The 22,262-nt window shown below is 32.5% G+C and overlaps 2 protein-coding genes across 2 annotated transcripts in view; both read left to right on the forward strand.

The window, feature by feature from the left end:
* Positions 1-1,126: 1,126 nt before the first annotated feature.
* On the forward strand, positions 1,127-11,951 carry LOC148305079 (uncharacterized). The gene is made up of 6 exons (XM_088267268.1): positions 1,127-1,271; positions 1,357-2,025; positions 3,470-3,797; positions 8,104-8,291; positions 10,511-11,161; positions 11,536-11,951. Exons 1-6 carry the CDS (start codon positions 1,170-1,172, stop codon positions 11,926-11,928), a joined length of 2,331 nt encoding a protein of 776 aa, XP_088123394.1. The 5' UTR covers positions 1,127-1,169; the 3' UTR covers positions 11,929-11,951.
* A 4,294-nt stretch (positions 11,952-16,245) lies between these two features.
* The window catches only part of LOC148305080 (endoplasmic reticulum metallopeptidase 1-like), a 33,763-nt gene continuing 27,746 nt past the window's right edge, over positions 16,246-22,262 (forward strand). The window contains exons 1-2 of the mRNA XM_088267261.1: positions 16,246-16,263; positions 21,861-22,107. Coding sequence (XP_088123387.1) covers positions 21,871-22,107 — 237 coding nt within the window. The 5' untranslated portion in view covers positions 16,246-16,263; positions 21,861-21,870. The remainder of the gene's footprint in view (positions 16,264-21,860; positions 22,108-22,262) is intronic.

A 22,262-nucleotide genomic window follows, 5' to 3' on the forward strand; every position in this document is an offset into this window, starting at 1 on the left:
TTTTTCTAGTTCATTGTGTTATGGTCCATATACATACAGCGACACCTACGCGTTATGTTTACACATTTTTGTTTGTAAGTAACATCAGTAACATTAGTACATTCTGTCAAAAAAGGGTAGAAAATAATTGAATGGGTACTGGTGTTATGGCAACACTTAAATATTTATAAGGTCTCTAAGATTTCTTGAATTAAAATAGTAAAGTTGACAATCACAATAAAAAACTACCCTCATAAAATAGTCGTGCTAAAATCAAACGATTTCCCAATTCTCAAAGTAAAAACACAGCAATAACCTTTTATAATAAACTGCTCATAATGTAAACATTTGTTGTAGTACCAATTTTCACTTTTTGACAGACTATGTGTGGTTACATGGTTCAAACATGTTTGAGCTAACCTCATTTTCTCACTATCGAAAGTATGTATTTGTTTTCGAAACTACCAATAACATTGCGGGATATATAACAAATCGTTTTTACAACATTCATCATTACTTTCACTCTTGATTTTTTTAAGACAAAAAGAATAAAAAACAAATTCAAATTTTATCATGACTATGAGAGAAATAATTTTCATGAATATTTCAATTGATTCATTTTGAAACATTAACTTTTTTGCGGTTTGAACACTGTGCAAAAGAACAGAATAAGTAAATGTTGCGCAAACAAAGTTTGTAAAATCAAAAGTTTTAGCAATGGAACTTTCAAGATTTTTTTTAATTTATTCGGACAGCCTTACATTTCGTGAGAGTGTGTAATAAAAAAAAAGTTACATTAATAAAAATAAAGCCAATTACACAATTCCACATTTATGTTAAAATAACGATCAAAAACAACAAGAAAAAAAAAATAAAATAAAAAGAGTGGGATTGTGTGTGTGTGTGAGGAAGGGAGCCTGTGTTTTTCAAATTTTTATTTTTAATAACTATAAGTTTGCAAATTTATACCTACTCTCATTTACTTGGGTTACATTAGTTGCCACAAGGCACAAATAAACACAAAGCAGGCACATGTAGCCGGGCCATTACAATAATCTCAATAAACATAGAATTGTTTATGGTAAAGAGATTATATTTTTTCTATGAATTTATTTTTGTTGTTTTTCTTATCTAAAATCGTGTTCGAATGTGTCAAGATTCCTATTGGATTAATATTTGTATTTTCTATTATGAAAACTTGTAGACTCTGCCTCAGGAAAACTGCTGAAATGTATTTATTCACAGAGGATTTATCGCTCGTCGATACAATATTTTCATATTGTAAATTGAAAGTAGATATCGATGTTATATTCGTAAGTTTGACACTTCATAAACGGATCATATTTATCTATTATTGTTTTGTCTTAATTTTTACAGATTTATAAAGATGACGGTTTACCAGAATACGTATGCCTTAGATGCGTTGATAAGCTGAAAGAGGTAGTGACTTTTATTAATCAGTGTGAAGATAATGATAGAATTCTTCGATCGAATTTGGCATTAGACTTTGTAAAAGACATTAAACCTGAACAAGATGCCGACGTTAAAGAAGAGGACGTTATGGAATTTAAAGAAGAAAGTCTGGAACTGAGCTTAGTCGTTGATGAATATGATTTTAGTGAAATAGCCAACAATTCCCCTGACTGCGATGAAAAAAAGGATAAAACAGATGACACCAAAAAGCCAAAACGCAAAACCAAATGTAGAAAAGAGAAAAAACGGAAATTACTTGTGAACAGTGGCCGACTTTGCCCGGTTTGTGGTAAACACTTCGCTAAGAACTGCTATTTTGAACAACACATGCAAACTCACGGGGATAAAAACTATGTTTGCGACGAATGTCCCAAGTCTTTCCATCTGAAAGACAAGCTCAGAGCGCACAAAATGACGCACAGTGATCTGAGGAAGCACCCCTGCGAATTCTGTGACAAATTTTTCAAAACTAAGCACCACGCTAATCTTCACATGGAGTATGTCCACAGGAAATCTAAGCCCATTCCTTGCAATTTGTGCGGGAAAGTATTTTATAGGCCGCAGTATTTAAAGGTAGATATTTCAGTGATTTTTCTTCTTTTTGTCTGCCTTCATAGTGTAGTGGTCGGCACAATTGGTTACCATGCTGGAGGTCTCGGGTTCGATTCCCAGGGAGGTTGAAATAGAGAGTTTGCACAATATTACCCTGGATGCCTGTAGAGCAGGTCAAACATATCGCTCACTCCTTTCAAGAACGTCATAAATAAAAAATTGTTAATTTTCAGTTGTGCATGTTTTCGGAATGCTCAGAAAATGTACTATATCCCAGCAAAAGAGGCATATTTTTAACTAAATATTTACCCGCTACAGGGCAGAAAGTGTTGTTTCTGCATTTTGGAGAAAAGGTATTGTTTAAGTATTTTTTTTAAATATAATAAATATTTTTCAAATGGAGAAAAAACTTCAGGTTTTACCTAAAAAGATCTGTTGCACAGTAAAATGTTCAATAAATGGCTTGATACTCATATTTAATACATTGTATTATATTTTTAAACTTTAAAAACCTGAAAAATCAAGTTTTTTGATTTATGACGTTCTCGAAAAGAGTGAGCGATATCAGGAGCTAGAAATATGCAATACGCAACCAAATTTATACACTGATAGGCGTGATTAGCTTTAAGGGATCGAATCCAGAACTTTAATTAATTGACAACTTCTTTTAACCTCCCTACACATATGAACGTACGCGATATATGTGCTTTTTCTGCAACATTCCGTGTATGACACCATTCCATGCACACGAGTAAAATATAAGTGTCAAAAATATTTAATGCATGCTGTATACACATCCGGACAAGATAGAGAGAGGGGATAATGAGAAAGTTCCATCCTAAATGCACATATTATGGCAACATTTTGTTAGGTATGAATATAACAAACATTGTTTTCATTATTCTGTAGAAAAAAGGTTATTATTTTTTTTACTGTTTCTCATAAAATTACATCTTAGAGTAGGATGGTTTATTTAAATTTTTTTTATTTAATCGGGTTTTACGATTTGATCACCCATCTCTGAAATGCGCCCGAGTCAAATTTATGTATTTCTTTAAAGTGTGTATTTTTGTTTTTAATAACGTTGTAAGTTAGAAAATTTATTTAATCATCAGTGAATACATCATCAAATAAGATTAGTGAACACTCACACTAAATTTGTTATTTTTCGGTTTATTTTATTTAAATTTTTTCCTAGGAATATTGTAATTAGTACAGTGTAAAAATATTTTTCTTCTTCTGTTTGTGTCATGTCAGGTCCCCTTGACGTCGACTACCACTTGAGAGTAATTGTCCTAATCCTGAGCAGCTTTAAACAGCGCCTTGACGGTACTGATTTCCGTCCAATCTCGTATATTCCGGAGCCAGGAGATCTGCCTTCTGCCCACACCTCGCCGACCCTCTATTTTGCCTTTTATGATAAGGTGCAATAGCTCATACTTCTCTTCTGTAATAATTTTTCTAGACGCACATAATCACGCACACCGCCGAACGTAAGTACGAGTGCGAAGTCTGCCACAAGACGTACTACCTCCGCCACCTGCTGACGGCCCACATGCGCGTGCACACAGGCGAGCGGCCGTACGCGTGCCGCTTCTGCAGCAGCAAGTTCACCATGTTGCAGTCGCGCAAGGAGCACGAGCGCCTGCACACCGGCGAGAGGCCCTTCCAGTGCCCGCTCTGCCCCAAGGGCTTCGCCCAGAAGGGCAACATGAAGAGCCACTTCAAGTACAACCACAAGGGCAGCGATTTCAAGAAGGCCCTATTGGCCTATCGGCAGAGCCAGACGCAGAGTTGAATAGCGGCAACATCTTATTCTTGCTGCAATTCAAAATTTTAGGTTCAAAAATAAATATTGTATAATAATAAGAAAAATATTAATATTTTTGTAAATAAAAGCAGGGCTTTTTTTACACGTAACGCGGTGAAACGGCGTTTTGGCGCCTTTTTTAAGGATATATTTTTTTTAAATTTTCAAAATCAATTAGATGAAACAATGTTTGTGCTTACGTAATTACAATCCATATTTATATAATTCGTCAAAATGACAAAATGTGGTATTGTAATGAATATTAAAATGATATTTGAATATTTTTTTATGTGAGTCCTGGGACCTTTCCGGGAGTTTATAAGTGAGTTCCGGGACCTTTTTTGTTTTAAAAAAAGCCCTGATTAAAACCATTATAACCATATTATAACACATAAATATGTTAAAAACACACTCAATAAATATGGGCGATTTTCACTCTCATATTTATTCAATATTACCCTGGACTGGTACAAAAAGCGCAGGGCTGATTACCTTGCCTTCGTGCAATTAACGATCAAGATAACACTGCGTCGCTACGATGCAGTGCCCTATGCATCATTAGGTATTATAGGCGGATAAGGGTTATAAGAAAAAATTGAAAATATAACACTCCTTATTATTCATCGTTCACTTTGCATAATACTGCTTGAAAAACACTACTTCATGACTACCGGTTTCGAAATTATCATTCCATCATCAGTTTAAATGTAGAATAATTTTAGTACATATGACCTGATGATAGAATGATTATTCCGAAAGTGATAGTCAGGAAGTAGTGTTTTTAAGTGGTATTACACAAAGTCCGCCTCCGTAGTGTAATGGTCAGCACGCTCGGCTACCGTTCTGGAGGTCCCGGGTTCGATTCCCAAGGGGGGTAAAATAAATACAAGTGATTTTTTTCACTGTAATATTGATTCAATATTACCCTGGACTGGTACCTGAAGTGGAGGGCTGATCACCTTTCCTTCATGTGTAAACGATCAAGATAACACTGCGTTTATATGATGCAGTGCCCTATGCACCATTGGGTGCGGATAAGGGTTTTAATTAAAAAAAATAATAATTACACAAAGTGAATGATGAATGATAAGGAGAGTGTTAGGAAAATATTTCCTTCTGATTTTTTTGTTTTTTTGCGATAATTTAAAAAATAAGATAAGATAAAAATACATGAAATTTTTATTTTTATTTTGTTAAAATAGATATTGTTTGAATCTATGAGTATTTTTTCAGTATTTCAATTTTTACATACTCATCTGCGAATGAAGCAATGGTTTTGTGTACAGTAAATTATTAATAGAGAAAATTATTACAACATGAAATATGTAATCATGTCTCAAAAAAAATACAGTGGAACCTCTCATAACGAACATAACTCGCTCCTGAGTCTTACTCGTTAAGTGAAACACAGACTTATGCACTGGCGCGGAAGTACAACTCCTGCCCTTTATGCCTTATGTGAAATATTGCTAACTAACCCATCGGCCTACCTGCCGCCAAACCTTGGCTGTAGGTATGTTTTTACATTTGTATAACAGCCGCAGTTTAAGCCACGCCCACATCCGTGGTAGTTCATATTATAAAGATACTTAAGTGTGATATCTACAAATCAGTGAAGAAAGCTTTTTGTATTGCATTATTTCTAATAATTTTTATACAAATTTATTGATGGCACTTGACAAAAGATGTCCCTCTAAGGATAGAATTATCCTTTTGATTGAAATATCAACTAAAATCAGTTAGAAATCAAAACTTTACATCCTCGGTATAATGTTTTATTGATTTATTTTTTCAAGTTTTCTTGTTATTTTATCACATTTCTGATCCAGACGCACGATAAAATACTTGCATAGTAGTTATATGTACCGTATTTATTGGTAAAACAGTAAAAGTTATAATTTTATGAGATAGTTTATTTTTATAACTCGGTTGAATTTGAACGCCTTTCGCGCTTCAAACACACGAGCGTTATGATTGGTCGGACTGATTCGTACCACAAAAATCAATCTGTAGTGTGTGGTACCTTTTTCTGCATTTAAAGATTATTTCTATGTTTGTTCTCGTTTTATCAGGTGCAAAATATTAGCGCCTCATTGTTTGACAAACCATATCACCTCCCCTCCTGGCGGGGCAACTTTTTTACTATACATTCAATTAGTGTATTTATATACATGTTTTAAAAAAAACTGATATGCGGATGAGTTAAGGGAGCAAATTTTTCACATTTTTTGCTTGCTATGTGAATGACTCGTTATAAGGGGTTCCAATGTATAGCCCAAATTGTAATCATTCTGACGTAATGTAATATAATCTTTACGACCTCTATTGTTAATTTGTTGACTCCTTTACGCAGAGTTTAGAAAAAAAAATAAGCCCAGTATTTTAAAGTGATGTAGTGTAAATGGAGAGATTGCTGGTTTAATTATAAAACTGTTAAAAATATTCCAAATATTTTTATACCATTGACTGTTATTTCTTTCTTGTATTTTATTATATATAGTTATATACAGTGATCTGGTTTCTTGAATTCTAGGTAGTATCATGTCAAAGTAATACAAGAATTAAAAAAAATATCTTACTTTATTACCGAATTAAATATTTTTGTTAATATTAGTGGAAATATTTTGAGAAAAAAACCTAGATTACTACATATTGCATTTTTCTTACCTTTTTAGTATTGATATTTTGTAATCTGTCTGCAAAATACCATACATTAACAAATTAAGTGATGAAAACTTAAACATGTTTACTTATCTCAATTTAAGTAAATAACAATTAAAAAATTATTAACCTAATAAATATTCCAGGGAAAATACTAAATGATTGAGATAACTCACCTTGGAAACTGTCTGTCCTGCAAAATTTTGTTTTATGCAGTTAGTTTTCTTCTGCATTCAGATGACGATTTAGCTTAGTTTAAAAAATATATATTAACACACTTAGGACGAGTGTTTTTTACACCTGCAGACCGATGGCGACAGGTATTGATAATTATGTACATATAGTCAAGACCTTAACAAAGAGACTGGTACATGATATTTATATCAAAACATTAATCATGTAATTCCTTCATTTCTGACTTTGAAATGAGGCCGGCGCAGTAGGTAAAAATACCCTTCCCGTCCTTAAGCATCAATCGACCGAACGGGTAGGAATACCTTTCCCGTCCTTAGTGTGTTAATGACACTGGACTTTTTCAATCAAGCGTCTGGGCCATTATGTAAAAAGTATTATTACTGTGCATAAAACTGTTAAATAAGAACTGTTTATCATTTGTTTTTATTTATATTTAAAAAAATCAACTTCATTCCAGTATTTTCTTGCTTGCCTCTTACCTTTAAGCTATGAAATTTATGAATATTTTTATATCTTCATCGTTGTACAGTTTGAAAATTCCTCGAAAACAAATTTACAGAATTATTCTTTACTTTATTGTGTTTTGCATGTGTTAAAAATTATTATTGTTTTGTATTCAAAATAAACTTTGATACACAAAAAGGTTTTTATTTTTTAATAACAATACTGTATTAATTAAATTATACCACATTGCACATTATTTTCGATATCTTTACACAACAAAAGTTATTTAAATTCTTTTTAACTTGATTGAAACCTTTTTTTTGCAGTGCAAGCTAGTTTATCAGTTAAAAGTAAACAAAGGATATTATTTCCATTCCCAGAATTGTTTATTAAATAAACTAAACATGAATATAAGTAAGTTCTACAAAAGAAAGGTTGAGGGTAGAGTAAATGTTTGTAATTTTATAAAAAAGTATTGTTCACGGAAAAGTACATTACACAACTTATGCCTGAGGTAACCTCAATTGTGAGATTGTCAAAAGCAACTTCTCTCAACCTGCATAAGGCAGCGCCGGATTTTGCAATTTTGGGTTAATAAGCTACTAGGGGAAGAAGTATAAATTAAAATTAATAAAAAAGACTGCTTGCTTGTACTATTATATATGCTAATACATAAAATTAATAGACCCATAAACCAACTATTTCTATAACTGCTCAATGTTGAAACTTTGGTTTTTGCTCTTTTGAAAATATTGAAAATGAATTACGAAAATTTTTTATATTTTCCGGGTCGTAAGTGTCACTTAGGAAGGTACTTACACAAACTAGAATTGCCACTTCACGTCTATTTCGGAACGAACCCTAAGCAGAACAAAGAATTGTACATTTTTATCTATGGTAAACTCTCTATGGTTTTAGATGTCAAAATATATGTTTCTGTCAAATTTTATTAAACAATAAATATTTTCCTAATTGCACTATTAATTAAAAATGCCTTTATTTTTTTGACTTGCGACTAGAGAACGATGTAATATTTATACTTTTCCCTAAATATCTTATTTCTTTGCAATATACAATGGGAATTTGTAGATGTTGTCTTGGTGATGCAGAGATGAGTATATATTTTGAAGATCGTATAACTCTTCTTAGCAAGTTTTTAAGCTATACCAAAATTAAGGTCAGTACATATTAAAAAAAAAATCAATTAATATTTTATGGCTTTTAATAACTTTCATTGCGATGCCAATAAACTATGGTTACTAACCAATAAACTATCAAAATTAAAAACCTTTTGCAGAATTTAAAATAATAGGTTCATTTGCCATTGGGTTGGTCAAATAGAGTTTTAAAAGAAAAATATACTAGTGCAAATTTGTGACTTAGCTGAGAGACTATAATAAAAACGAGAATAAAAAAAATATAATTGACGTCTTTTATATATATATTCTTAGATCTTATTTAGTTAGAAAAAAAAAACCTTTTTCTTTTTTCTAGAAACACCTCGGTATTATCCCTGCAGTAATTTTGTTTACTTCATATTCTACTTATTTGCACCCAACGGTGCATAGGGCACCGAACCTTATTTAATCAGTGCTATATAGATCAGGGGTGTCAAACTCAAAAGGCACCAAGGGCCTCATAAGGTATTTTGGGTACGCCGGCGGGCCACATCAAAAAACTAAAAAATCTCATTTTCATTTTAATATAACTTTCGGTCTATAATTTATTATCATAGACAGTCACATGAGGTAAAGTAGATCCAAATTAATGATTTTATAAAAGAATATCATATCGCTCACTCCTTTCAAGAACGTCATAAATCTAAATACTTGATTTTTCAGGAGAACGCTTTTAAAGTTTAAAAATATATTACAATGTATTAAAAATGAACATCAAGCCACTCATTGAACTTTCTATTGTGCAACAGATCTTTTCAGCTAAAACCTGAAGGTTTTTTCTCCATTTGACATGAATGACACCATAAACATTTGGTATATTTAAAAAAATAATTAAACAATACCTTTTCTTCATAATGCAAAAACAACACTTTCTGCCCTGTACCGGGTAAATATTAAGTTAAATAAAGCGGGTAAATATGCCGCTTTTGCTGGGATATAGTACATTTTCTGGGCGTTCCGAAAAACACGCACAACTGAAAATTTACGATTTTTGATTTATGACGTTCTTGAAAGGAGTGAGCGATATGTTCCCGTACAAAAAATGATATCAATGAAGAATTAAAATAAATGAAAAATATAACCGCGGGCTGCATTAAAAATACCCGCGGGCTGCGAGTTTGACATGCCTGATCTAGATCATTAATTACACAAAGGCAAGGCGTGATCACCTTCTTGTACCAGTCCAGAAAGATTATTTTTTACTTAAAAATTAAAATATAACTTTGTTTTTAAATCACTATAAATATTTTATTATAACTTAATTATAATGTATACCGGTTTCGAAGCTAACCACTTCTTTATCAAGACTGATGATTAATGATCAGTCTTGATAAAGAAGCGGTAGCTTGGAAATCGGTAGACATTATAATTAAGTTATAATAAAATATTTATAGTGATTTTAAAACAAAGTTACATTTTAATTATAAAATGGAAAATCACAAAGTTATTGCTTCAAATATAAATTATATTTTTTACTTCATTGCCAACATCAAATTTAACATTTTGTCACATTCTTTGCGGGAAATGCTTTAGAGCGTCTTTTACATATTGTCGGTAGAGAGCGGGAGACGCTTATAACCGTTCTATTTGCTTTATTTTTGGTAGAGCGCGAGAGACACCAAAAAACATTGTACAGATCGGAATTGGGTTTGCAGTTACTTGTGATCAGTATACGACCCTAATTAGTGTACTAATTATGGGCAGGGTTGATGAAAAAACCACCTGACAACAATGAGTTAATTAATTCTATGATCACCAGACATTTGATAAATTTTGGAATGCCTTTTAAGACATTCTAATAATGGCCGATTAGAGCTTTGTTTAAATAAATTTATCAAGGAAAGAATGCAAGGCTGAGATAAGCATTATCGATAAAATTAAGAAAGGTGTGTTGAGATGGTTTGGACATATGGAACGTATGAGTAAGGAAAGAACGGGTAAACAAATTTATGAGCAAATGTAGTTGGAAAAAGAAGCAGAGGAAGACCGAGGAAAACTTGGCTCAATCAGGTATGTCAAATACTTGAAAGCGGCCGGATCAGCAGTCATAATAATCGTCGGGTATGTATAAGGAGGTGCATGAATGTAGAAGAGGCGAATGTTTGCAAAGACAGAGTGGTGTGGTGTTCGATTCTCTCTGCCTACCCCTACGGCGAATCGGCGTGATGGTTAGTTAGTTAGTTAGTTATTTATCAATAAAAGTTTATTACAATTTCAGGTTTATAAAAATGACGGAATGCCGGAGTTCATTTGTCTTTCGTGCATTTTGAAATTGGAATCGGCCTTCGCCTTTTTGACGCAATGTGAAGAAAGTGATCGAATACTCCGCACAAAAGTGAAAACTGAACCTGTTACAATCTCCGAGGAATTTGTCAATGAACTGAAGCTTTTTACTGTGGACGATTCAGATGAAGACACTAAAGTCAACATTAAAAAGCAAGAATTTTCCGATTTCGAAGATGACCATCATTCGAACGCATCATTCGATATGGATAATGACTCGGGTGTTAGAGAAAAAGACAAAGTGATTAAGAAGAAGAGATGTGAAATGGAAAACAGCAATCTTCTCTGTTTTCAGTGCGGCGAGCAGTTTGAAACGGGACAGCGTAACGCGTTTAATCGGCACTTGTTGGCTCACGGAGAGAAGAGTTTCAAATGCGATCAGTGTCCGAAGGCCTTCTACACCAAACGTTCCATCGATGCGCACAAATTCACCCACGGCGCCCAAAAATTTCCCTGCGAGTTTTGCGATAAAGTTTTCAAAAGTAAAAAGCAGGCTAATTATCACACGGATTATCTTCATCGGAAAAATAAAACTTACCAATGCAACTTTTGTGATAAGATTCTGTACAGACCGGACACTTTTAAGGTGGGTAAAAACGGCAAAAAGTTTTTTTTTATTTATTATTTTAAATTTTTATTAAAAATTCCTCAAAGAAATAGCGATTCAATAATTAATCTTTATTCCAAAAAAAAATCCAAACCCTTATCTGCATCCCGATGGTGCATAGGGCACTGCATCATATAAACGCAGTGTTATCTTGATCGTTAACACATGAATGAAAGGTGATCAACCCTCCGCTTCAGGTACCAGTCCAGGGTAATATCAAATAAATATTAGAGTGAAAAAAGCACTTATATTTATTTGACACTTCTGGGAATCGAACCCAGGACCTCCAGAACGGTAGCCGAGCGTGCTGACCATTACACTTCTATTCTTTATTACTTTTGTATTTTTTGCAGGCGCATGTGGCGGCTCACACGGCAGAAAAGACCTTCAAATGCACATATTGTGACAAGGCGTACACCAAAAAATACTACCTCCTTACACACATGCGAATACACACGGGCGAACGACCCTATCAGTGCAAGTACTGCGACAGCAGCTTCTGCATCCTCCAAAATCTCAGGGAGCACGAGAGATTACACACTGGCGACACCCCGTACAAATGCCCCGTGTGTATTAAGGGATTTGCCCAGAAGGGAAACATGAAGAGCCACTTCAAATTCAACCATAAAGAGTTAGACTTCAAGACCACCTTAGCGGCGTACCGCCAGGGCTTGAAGAACAAACAGTCTCTGCCCAAACAAGCCAGCATTAATTCCACTGAAACAAGTTGCGATTCAACAGTGTGATTAATTTAAATATATATTTTTCATCACAATGAATGACTTTCATTTCTTTTTGTGTTTATGCCAATTAGCAACACAAATAGAATTTAAAATATCGTTGGCTTATTCACAGCTGTCTAAAAGAAATACATCATAGTTTTTACACATCAGCTGTAGTTTGTAACTAAAGTAAATTTTAAGCACAACAATATTTAATTTAATTTGTAATATATATAAAATATTTTTTTTTAAAAGAGTTTAAAATATTCTGAAAAGATGTAGTTGAAGTTCGATAGATTTTTTCAGTGGGTAATTATTTTTGTATTTATTTATTTTTCAAAACATATTACATACATAGGTCATATATACATATAATATTCCCAATGAGTAATTTCTATTTCTCATTTTGGGACATGGGATATAGGTTAACAAGACTGGAACACAAATAATAAAGTAACAAAAAAGATTTTAAATAAATAACCAAAACTAATACATGGCAAAATATAAAAACAATAAACAGGTATAATAAATAGGCATAAGGAGCATATACATATTGCCATATTATATTGTTTATTTTTTTCAAGTACCTATTTAAGTTTTATTAATTGATTCGGCAGTCACTATGTGGTAATATCTATCCATTTTCAATTTTAGTTTTACTTGGTATATACCACTATTTCTTAAAATCTATTGTAACATGTGTTTTGGTGCATTTCACATCATACGATGTTTGAAAATGATGCGAAATGCATCAAAACACGTATCACAGTAGTTTTTGGAAATAGTGGTGTTTATCAAGTAAAACATAAAAAAAACTTAAGTATCCATTTTTTATCTTTTTTTCTGACATTTTTTAATTGGCAAATAAATTAACCTAGTAATCCACAAATATCTTTGAAAGACTTGAGAATACCACAATTTTTAATTTTGTTTAAAACCCTTTGAAATAGCTAGTATTGCATTGGCTAGCATAAGTGATCACTTTATGCGCTACATAATGTTTTCCATCATATCCGTATTCAAATATACATTACCAAAATTCTTGGAGGTTGTACATATAGAGTATCTTAATGACCGCTTTTGGATCTCAGTTGGGACTGCCATCTGTTGAGAACTTTTCAAAGTAAATAGCTTTCATTTCTGACAATAGATGAGATTTATTTCACCTGTGGTCATTTTATTTCACTTATTGTACATATTTGTATATCCTAAAGGATGTTTTAAAAAAATCATCATTTCTCTATTGAGAAGTCAACTGCTAGCTGAATTCCTATCTTTTGGAAATCATTCTGGAGTTCTGTTTGCTTGGGAGATAATTTTACTACTGTTTCTTCAAAGTGTGGGACCTCCTTAGGTAATAGAAACTTGAACCTCAATCTGCGCATGAGAATTGTATGATACTACATGTTTTCAGAGCTTCTCAATGGTGTCAAAAATCAGCTATGAACTCTTGTCTAATCTACCATAAAAAAGATTGAAGAATTTTAAATTTAGTGCCCAAGAATGAATGAATCGTAGCAATGATTCTCCAATTCTTTCCTTTCGACTGTCTGTGTGATTCGGTGAAGTGAAAAAATGACTTTCGAGAATAGAATGTCTCTAACTTCAGATAAAACATGAATCATTAATTGAACTCTGAATTTTTCTTTGGAAAAGAGGTTTCAATGTATTTTACAACATAGTTACATTCTTATGAGTAATTTCTAAAAATTAATTACATTATATAATCATATCATTGGCTATTTATCATTATCATATTTAATCAAAATAGCTAAAAGAGTCTTATCTGTAGGTACCTCCAATTTATATGTAATGGTTTGTAATGCATATATTTTTAATCTTAAAAAATAATTTATCACATTGAACATAGCAGTAGGGATGAACAGTTAATAAAATAAAATAAATTACATTTAAATTTTAGGTTTGGATAATATTTCTATGAGCAATTATGTAGGGTAGTTTTTAAAGGTTTACAAATTCAAATTTCCCGCAGTAAATTGATAACAGCACCCGCCCTGTGGCATGTTACGCCATCTTGTTGATGCACAATGTCACATTAATGCCATTCATCTGAGAGTGAGTAATCAGTAATCATGGTTTTGTAGCGCTCTCTGTTGACCGTAACATTCTGGCCAGCATTGTCATTAAAAAATATGGGCCAATGATTCCACCTGCCCATAAAGCACACCAAACAGTGACTTTTAATGGATGTAAGGGCGTCTTGACAAAGGCTTCTGGGTTTTCTCCACTCCAAATTCAGCTATTTTGCTTATTGACATAGCCATTACTTACTGATTACAAATCAATTGTCAAATTGACAGTCTGTAGGAACAATGTTGCCGGTTTAAAAACCAAACCTCTAAATAACACCTTTTATATAAATTTTGTATATTAAAAGCATTGATAACTTTGTGGTATGGTAATAAAACACTCTCTTTATCATCCATTGTTTACTTTGTGAAATACCACTTTTATAAACACTTATTCGTGGCTACCGGTTTCAGAAAATCATTCCACCATCAGGTCATTAAAATAAAATGGTTACGATTTGACATAAGTATAAAAAAATATTTTAAAAAAGTGTTTATAAAAGTGATATGACACAAAGTGAACAATGGATGATAAGGAGAGTGTTTTATCTCCCTTTATATATTTATGGGTAGGGAGCGAGCCTAACCTATAAACCCTCCTCCTTTCTCATTTTGAGCTTGGGACCAGCGAAGTTAAACAGATACAGACCAGAGCAGATACAGCGAGAACCAAATCTCTTCTAAGAAATTCAGAAATGAGGACATTGAGGTGCATAACCGGAAACATATTCAAAGACCAAATTAGGAACACGGAAATTAGGAAAATGTGTAGTACGGAGGACATAGTTAGATGGGGGAACAGCGAAGACAATTCTGGAATGCCCATGTCAATAGAATTCAAGATAAAAGACTGGCTCGAATTGTTCTTTAAGACAACCCAGATGGAAGAAGACCACCTGGAAGACAGCCTATACCATTGTATTGACAGGCGCTGTGGCGAAGTTGGGTAGAAGCTCGACTGCGAAATTGGCATTGTGGGTTCGATCCCCGCCGAGTGCAAAATAAACTCAAGAATGATTTATTTTCAATTGGTCTGGGTGTTTGTGATGTATTTTTCATATCTACCTTCACTATCCTTACTATCCTACCTGCAGACAAGCCTCTAATAGAGGCTTTGCGAGTTACTCCTTTTAAAAAAAAAAATTCAACCTCATTAATTTACAATTCACTATCATTTTTAACACTTTATTTACCAACAATTTTTTTAAAGACTTACCTTAAAACCCAAGTAAATTTGTACTAATATCAAAGAATACTAGCAATTAACAAATACATTCATAATTTCTGTACCAATTGTTTGATTATTATGATTTTTATTATATTAACTACCAAAAGGCGACTAGTCGGCTTTTTGCTGCCAACCGTAAACGACCAAACACCGATTAGTCAGTTTTTTTTACCTACAAACTGGATTTTTTTTCACAATTATGGATATCACTATATCAATTTCAAATTTGAACTATTAATTTAAAAAAGATATTAACCAGGAATTAAAAATTTAAAAAAATTGCTATAAACTGTCTCCAGGCTTTTCTCTTGGCTGTCAGCTCCTTTGCATCCTCCCAAGTCAGCTTCGCGTCCCGATGTTCTGAGGAGAACTGCCGACGAATTGTCAGCAGTGGTCGTCCTGGGTGGTGCGAACATGATGCCTTGTAAAAGAGGCAAGTTTGTTTAATTAATATGCACTTTTATTAAATATTATTATTAATAATAGTGCATATTAATTAAACATACTTAATAATAGTGCATATTAATTAAAAATTATATTTATTAATATTTTTAATAAATACAATATGTATCTGGAATGAATCACAATACGTCATTTTTTGCTTATACTTTCAAGTGCAAAAACATTGTCTTCAACGGATAGATTTATGACAAATAATGATGTTTATTTGATTTTTAATTTTTAATTTTAAGTTCCTAGTAAATATCCTTTTCAATTGGAAAGTTTAAATTTGAAATGGATATAATGATGTACATAATTGTGAGAATTATTTTCAGTACGTAGGGTAGAAAAACCGACTAATCGATGTTTGATTGTTTGGCAGCGAAAAGTAATAAATATTATTTAAAAAAAAACACTGTTTGAACACTGATTTTCTGCGGACAGATTATTCTATCATTCTATGCCCCTGTTTTTTTTTATAGACGATTATATAACACTATCTTATCTCCATTATTGACACACATTGCTTCTCAAATAGTAAAAAAATCGATTGATTCCTCAGTCCGGCTTTGTGTTTCATAGGTGGAAGTTGTCATACAGGTAATTTTTTTGTGGATCTTAATTTCAATAGCCATGCGTTTTCTATTTGCTATTTGTTTTCCATATTATTCATATTAAATATTGACTCAGGCGTGTTAAATATAATATTTGGCATTATCCCTATAATGACTACTGATGCTTATTCTAAGATTGTTTTTAAATAAAATCAAAAAAGTTAATATGAAGTCTTCTTCTTTTTTATTGGCCTTGTGGTTTTAAGAGGGATTAGCCTCCTGCGTTATCAATCTCCAGCTGTCAATCCATCTCTTACGCATCGATATAACGTATTGATCATATTTGAATCGTATTTATTTTTCTTCTTCTAACTCACATCCACACCCAATGGTGCAAAAGGCTCTGCATAATACAAAATCATTATTATCTTGTTCATAAATAATATTAATGTAATTTAAATAGGCTTGAAAATATACAATGAGTTATTTCCTCTACTTCTGCTACTATCTTAACTGCACCCAATGGTACATTGGGCACTCAATCACATTGACGCAGTGTTAACTTGATTGTTAATTACATGAAGGCGAGGTGATTAGTCCTTCACTTCAGGTGCCAAATGGGATTTTAAATAAATATTAGAGGGTCCATACTGCCAAAATTTTCAAAGTTGTAAATATACAGTACCTTAATAATCACTTCATACCTCAGTTGGAACTGCCATCTGTTTAAATTTTGTGTAGAATATAGCTTTCAAATTCTGGTCATGGATGAAGATTAAATTGAATTTATTTTTATCTATGGATGGATGTTCAATAATGTGCAGAATGGTGAACGTTACAGTGTATTTAGTGATCACTTAAGCTAGACAATGTAAAGTTGTAAGCTCTGTGAACATCCGTATTACCTTTGTATAAAAAGATTATTCCTCTTTGTTTAGACACTTAATATATATTTTATAACTAAGAGGATGTAATTAATATTTGAAGCACTAATTTTGTGATTTTCCATTTTATAACATACAAAATAATTTTGTGACAATTAGTCTTGAGGAAGGATCTATTTGCTTCGAAAGTGGTCGACATTATAACAAAGTTATAAAGTACTTTTACAAAAAGTTGTAGCTTTATAACTACTGGGATTCGAATAACTAATATTTGGGTGCAAAGGACCCCTATAACAGCTATAAAAAATCTTAATACATTCTTGTCGAGAGGTTTTTTCATCAACCCCGACCCTAATTATACTCAGATAATCTGCCCCCCAATCCTTAGAATACTAATCACAAGTAATCACAAACCCAATTCTGATCTATACAATGTTTTTTGGCATGTCTCACGCTCTACCAAAAGTAAGCAAATAGTTTATGTATTAATTTTAAATCAAACACAGATTTTTTGAGTCTACTAAGTTGTATTTTATTAACAAAAAACATATGAAAAATTATATTGTGACAATTGTTTCGCCTTGTTAGAGCATTATCAAACGAATTTAACAAGGCGAAACAATTGTCACAATATAATTTTTTATGTGTTTTTTGTTAATAAAATACAACTTAGTAGACTCAAAAAATCTGTGTTTGATTTAAAATTAATACTTAAATTAAAATGGAGTTCTACAAATTAAACGCCAAATCAATAAATAAAGTAAGCAAATAGAACGCTTATAAGTGTTTCCTGCTCTCTACCAACAGTATTTTAAAGACGCTTTTAGGCGTTTCCTGCAAAAAATATGTTAATAAGTCAGCATCATGAGGTTAAACAATATTAGTCAGTACTATTTTTGATTTGTTTGCTAAGGTTAATGGATAACTTATGTTTATATGTTTAACATGAGGTTATATTATATTTTTTATCACTATGATATTTTCACTGACTAATATTTTAGTTGGGTTTTTTTATATCTAGTCATCGGAAGTCCGTGAAAAGTGTGAGGGAATAATATTTATTAAAAATAGACACTACGTTGATATTTATAAAAATAGATTTTATTTTAATATTTGTATAGCTATAAGTATGGCTCATCAATTTACTTTGTAAAAATATGTTTTTAAATTTATCTTCTTGCGTGTTTGATTTATTAATTTAGGAAATGTTTCAAAGTGAGTAATCGTGAAACAAAGTGACGCGTTTTAAATGAAAAAAAAACTAAAAATAATATAGGCGAGAGATAAAAGTAACTTACATATAAATGATTGATAAGTTTTTTGATAACTACATATTTCTAATAATGAGCCTCTTAGGCTCTCAAAAATAGTATTAAATTGAAGTATTTTTGCAAATAATAAAAACACAAATATCTCTTATTGAAAAAAAAGAAAAAAAAAGTCTTTCATCCTTAGCTCATTCATTCACAACGTCAATATCCCTTGAATAAGTTCCAATCTTCTTATTATTTATCTATATTATTTATATCCTACCACCGAGGTGCCTGCTGCTGCCTTAAGTTGATCGATCCATCGTGTGGGGAATCTTCCTCTCCCTCTCTTCTTCTCTAGGCTACCGATCACAACCGAACAAGGAATTTAATAAATAAATAATGAAAGCCATTTAAAAGATAAAAATCTAGTACATATAATTGTTTTTTGACATCTCATCAAAGATGAAGAAGAATATGGAAGTCTGGGCATATACAGGGATAACGACCATTATAGGCTGGTTTAAGTGATCATTTTACACTTGTGTAACATTCACCAATTCTACCCATTACAACGTGACAACCACATTACTCAAATTCTTTGAAGTTCTATATATATGAACCAATTTTGAAACATTGTTCTTGAATCACTAGAACTTCACTAGAGACATCTGTTGGTGGGATGAAAAGAAGCTTTTTATTGAGTAGAAACTCTTTTATTTGTATGTGAGGTCCGAATCCTAGAATAATCTAGGATTCGGACCTCACATACAAATAAAAGAGTTTCTACTCAATAAAAAGCTTCTTTTCATCCCACCAACAGATGTCTCTAGTGAAGTTCTAGTGATTCAAGAACAATGTTTCAAAATTGGTTCATATATATAGAACTTGATAATAATATCACATACATGAGAAACGCCAGAATCTTCTTTTTCTTCTTGTAGATCCTAGGGATCTGTTTGTGCCTCCGCATGTCGCTCTTGGAATGCTGACTCCCAGCTGTCTTTCCATCTTTTTGGAGGTCTGCCTGGGGGTCTGCGTCCTTCAGGGTTACCTTAAAAGGCAATATGTGGAAGTCTGTCATCTGACATTCTGTTTACATGATCATTCCAGTATCGCCTTTGTCGTCGTCCCCACCTCACGATATCCTCCGTCTTACACTGCTCCGGATGTTGGTATTTCTTACTCGGTCTCGCAATGATATTTGTAAATAGTCTACGCAACATCAGAATAATAATTGTCAATAGTTCATATAAATTTTGGATATGGATTATTCATGCTACAATATTACTCACTAAAACATTTATTCAAATAACTTGAGCTTCTCTTATCATTAGCACAATAAAATATCAAACAGGTTAATTTATTGAATAATCCAAATTGGATTATTCAATAAACGAGCATAATATAAACAAAGCTTTTATTCCGTTTTAAATAACAATAAAAAGTTATAAATTTCTTGAATTAAGGTCGTCAAAACTGGAGATTTATTATTGTGTTCCGTTTCTTATTACGAAACCGAGTGTTTTAAATGCTTCTAAACGCCATATATGTTTAGAGGTGTGAATAATGGCTTACTGTTGTTTTACGGTTACCAGGTCATTGTGATTGTCAATCATGGGTAAATTGGCAAATTTTACACATGTATAAAGTGATTACTTAAACCAACCCATGGTCGTAAGCCCTCTAAATACCTAAACTTCTATTTTATTTATGTGTTCTTTTTTATTCATTTTTATATGTTTAAACCTTTTGTCAGACGGTTTTTTCACTAACCCTGACCCTAATTATACTCCAAACAGTCTGCTTCCCGATCCTCAGTATAATAATCACAAGTTACTGCAAACACAATTTCCATTTATACATTTTTTGGCGTTTCTCGCGCTCTTCCAAAAGTAAGCAAATAGAATGCTTATAAGCGTCTTCTGGTCTCTACTAACAGTATGTAAAATACGCTTTTAAGCATTTCCCGCAAATAATGTCAGCCAATGCCAGCCACAAACCTTGCAATACCCAGACTTCCGTACATTTTGTATAAAAACAAATTCACCACTTATGTTTAATAACTATATCATGTCAAGATTGTGTTTGATTTTTCTTTGAAAAGATAAATAAAGATAGTTAATTAGTTTCTGATAAATTCATGTTTAACGCCTTATGCGTACAAGCGTAAAAACATGAGCTAGTAATCTATTTTTGGTAGTGTATCATAATTAAGTGTGTGATTTTGTTCCCAGAACGACATACCTTGTACCTTGTACATATACACACTCCTATGTTTGCAAATTAGGCAATCACTCAACTCAAATTTGTCTTATCTTTTATCAATACCATAAATCCAAGGTGAAAATATTAAATAAGCATCCCATTTGAGTAATTTTCTGAATAATATTTAATATGCCTCAAGAATGAATAAGTTTCTATTGAATTATTTATAGATTTGGCATCAATGTTGTGAAATAACATGACGATTTGATTATAAAAAAACACTTAAGTATATAAGACCACTTTTGAGTTATAATTAAAATGTAAATTTGTTCTAAAATTACTATAAATATTTTATTATAACTTAATTAACTTAAAAGTATTAATCAGTCTTGATAAAGAAGCGGTTAGCTTCGAAAGCGGTAGACATTATAATTAAGTTATAATAAAATATTTATAGTGATTTAAAAACAAAGTTATATTTTAATTATTAAGTTAAAAATAATCTTTTATTTTTAACTAAATTTTAACTTTAAATTTTAATTATAAAATGGAAAATCACAAAGTTAGTGCTTCAAATATAAATTATACACTTTTGAGTTAATTTACATAAAAACTGTATTGTTTTTACATTAATAAACTCAAAAGCTATCTTTAAAAAAAAAAAGAGGAATATTTGTGTTTTTATTATTTACACAAATATTTAAATGTCATACTATTTCTGTGAGGCTAAGCGGCTCATTATTAGAAATAGGTATCAAATTGTGGTCGAGTGGGTTCGAACCGAGAAAATCTGACTTAAGAGTCCGCGACACTAACCACGGGACCACAACCTAACACTCAAATTAACACAGTGTCGACCCTATGCAGTGGAAGCTGCGACGACGCAATGCAGCACATCGCACTAATGGGGTATCACCCTTACCTGGAGTTTATATCGCTCACTCCTTTCAAGAACGTCACAAATCAAAAATCGACGATTTTCAGATGTACATGTTTTCGGAATGGCCATAAAATGTACTATATCCCAGCAAAAGCGGCATATTCTTAACTTTATATTTACCCGCTACTGTATTGTTTAATTATTTTTTTAAGTATAGTAAATATTTTTCAAATGCAGAAAAAACCTTCAGGTTTTACCTAAAAAGATCTGTTGCACAGTAAAAAGTTCAATAAGTGGCTTGATATTTATTTTTAATACATTGAGTTTTTTGATTTATGACGTTCTTGAAAGGAGTGAGCGATATATGATTCGTTTTGTTAGGGGGTTGTTGTAGTTTCTTTACTATCAGTTGCATTTGTAGGTAGGTGGAAATGTCTGAACGCAACGGTCACTCGTTGGACATTTCGGAAATGGACCAGCTGGGCATGGAGCCCGTCCCGTACAGCGACCGCGCCTCCCGAGAGAAGGCCCGCGCCGTCCCAGTGCGCAGCGTCCACTCTGTCTCCTGGCGCTGGGCCGTCCTCGCTCTGCTGGTCGGCTGCCTGACCTACTACATCGTCCACCTCATCGATCACCACTTGCCACACGTGGTCACCGAATACGAAGTGGTAAGTAACAGTCTTCTAACTAACTAACTGACTAACAATCACACCGCTTCCGGCAGTAATTATTTGTATCATACTTCAGATATTATGCATGCTTAATCTCTTTATATTATTTTTTGACATCTCATCAAAGATGAAGAAGAATATGGAAGTCTGGG

The sequence above is a fragment of the Brachycentrus maculatus genome, unplaced genomic scaffold (genome assembly GCF_059751285.1).
Source record: "Brachycentrus maculatus isolate JH-2025_06_01 unplaced genomic scaffold, ASM5975128v1 h1tg000286l, whole genome shotgun sequence".
NCBI lineage: Eukaryota > Metazoa > Arthropoda > Insecta > Trichoptera > Brachycentridae > Brachycentrus > Brachycentrus maculatus.

What these genes read in the sequence shown, in the direction of transcription:
- LOC148305079 (XM_088267268.1), top strand. Translation starts at nt 1,170, where the DNA reads ATGAAAACTTGTAGACTCTGCCTCAGGAAAACTGCTGAAATGTATTTA. An exon ending in TAAGCTATACCAAAATTAAG is followed by an intron (nt 8,292 to 10,510) that starts GTCAGTACATAT and finishes TTACAATTTCAG; the next exon opens with GTTTATAAAAATGACGGAAT. An exon ending in ACAGACCGGACACTTTTAAG is followed by an intron (nt 11,162 to 11,535) that starts GTGGGTAAAAAC and finishes TATTTTTTGCAG; the next exon opens with GCGCATGTGGCGGCTCACAC.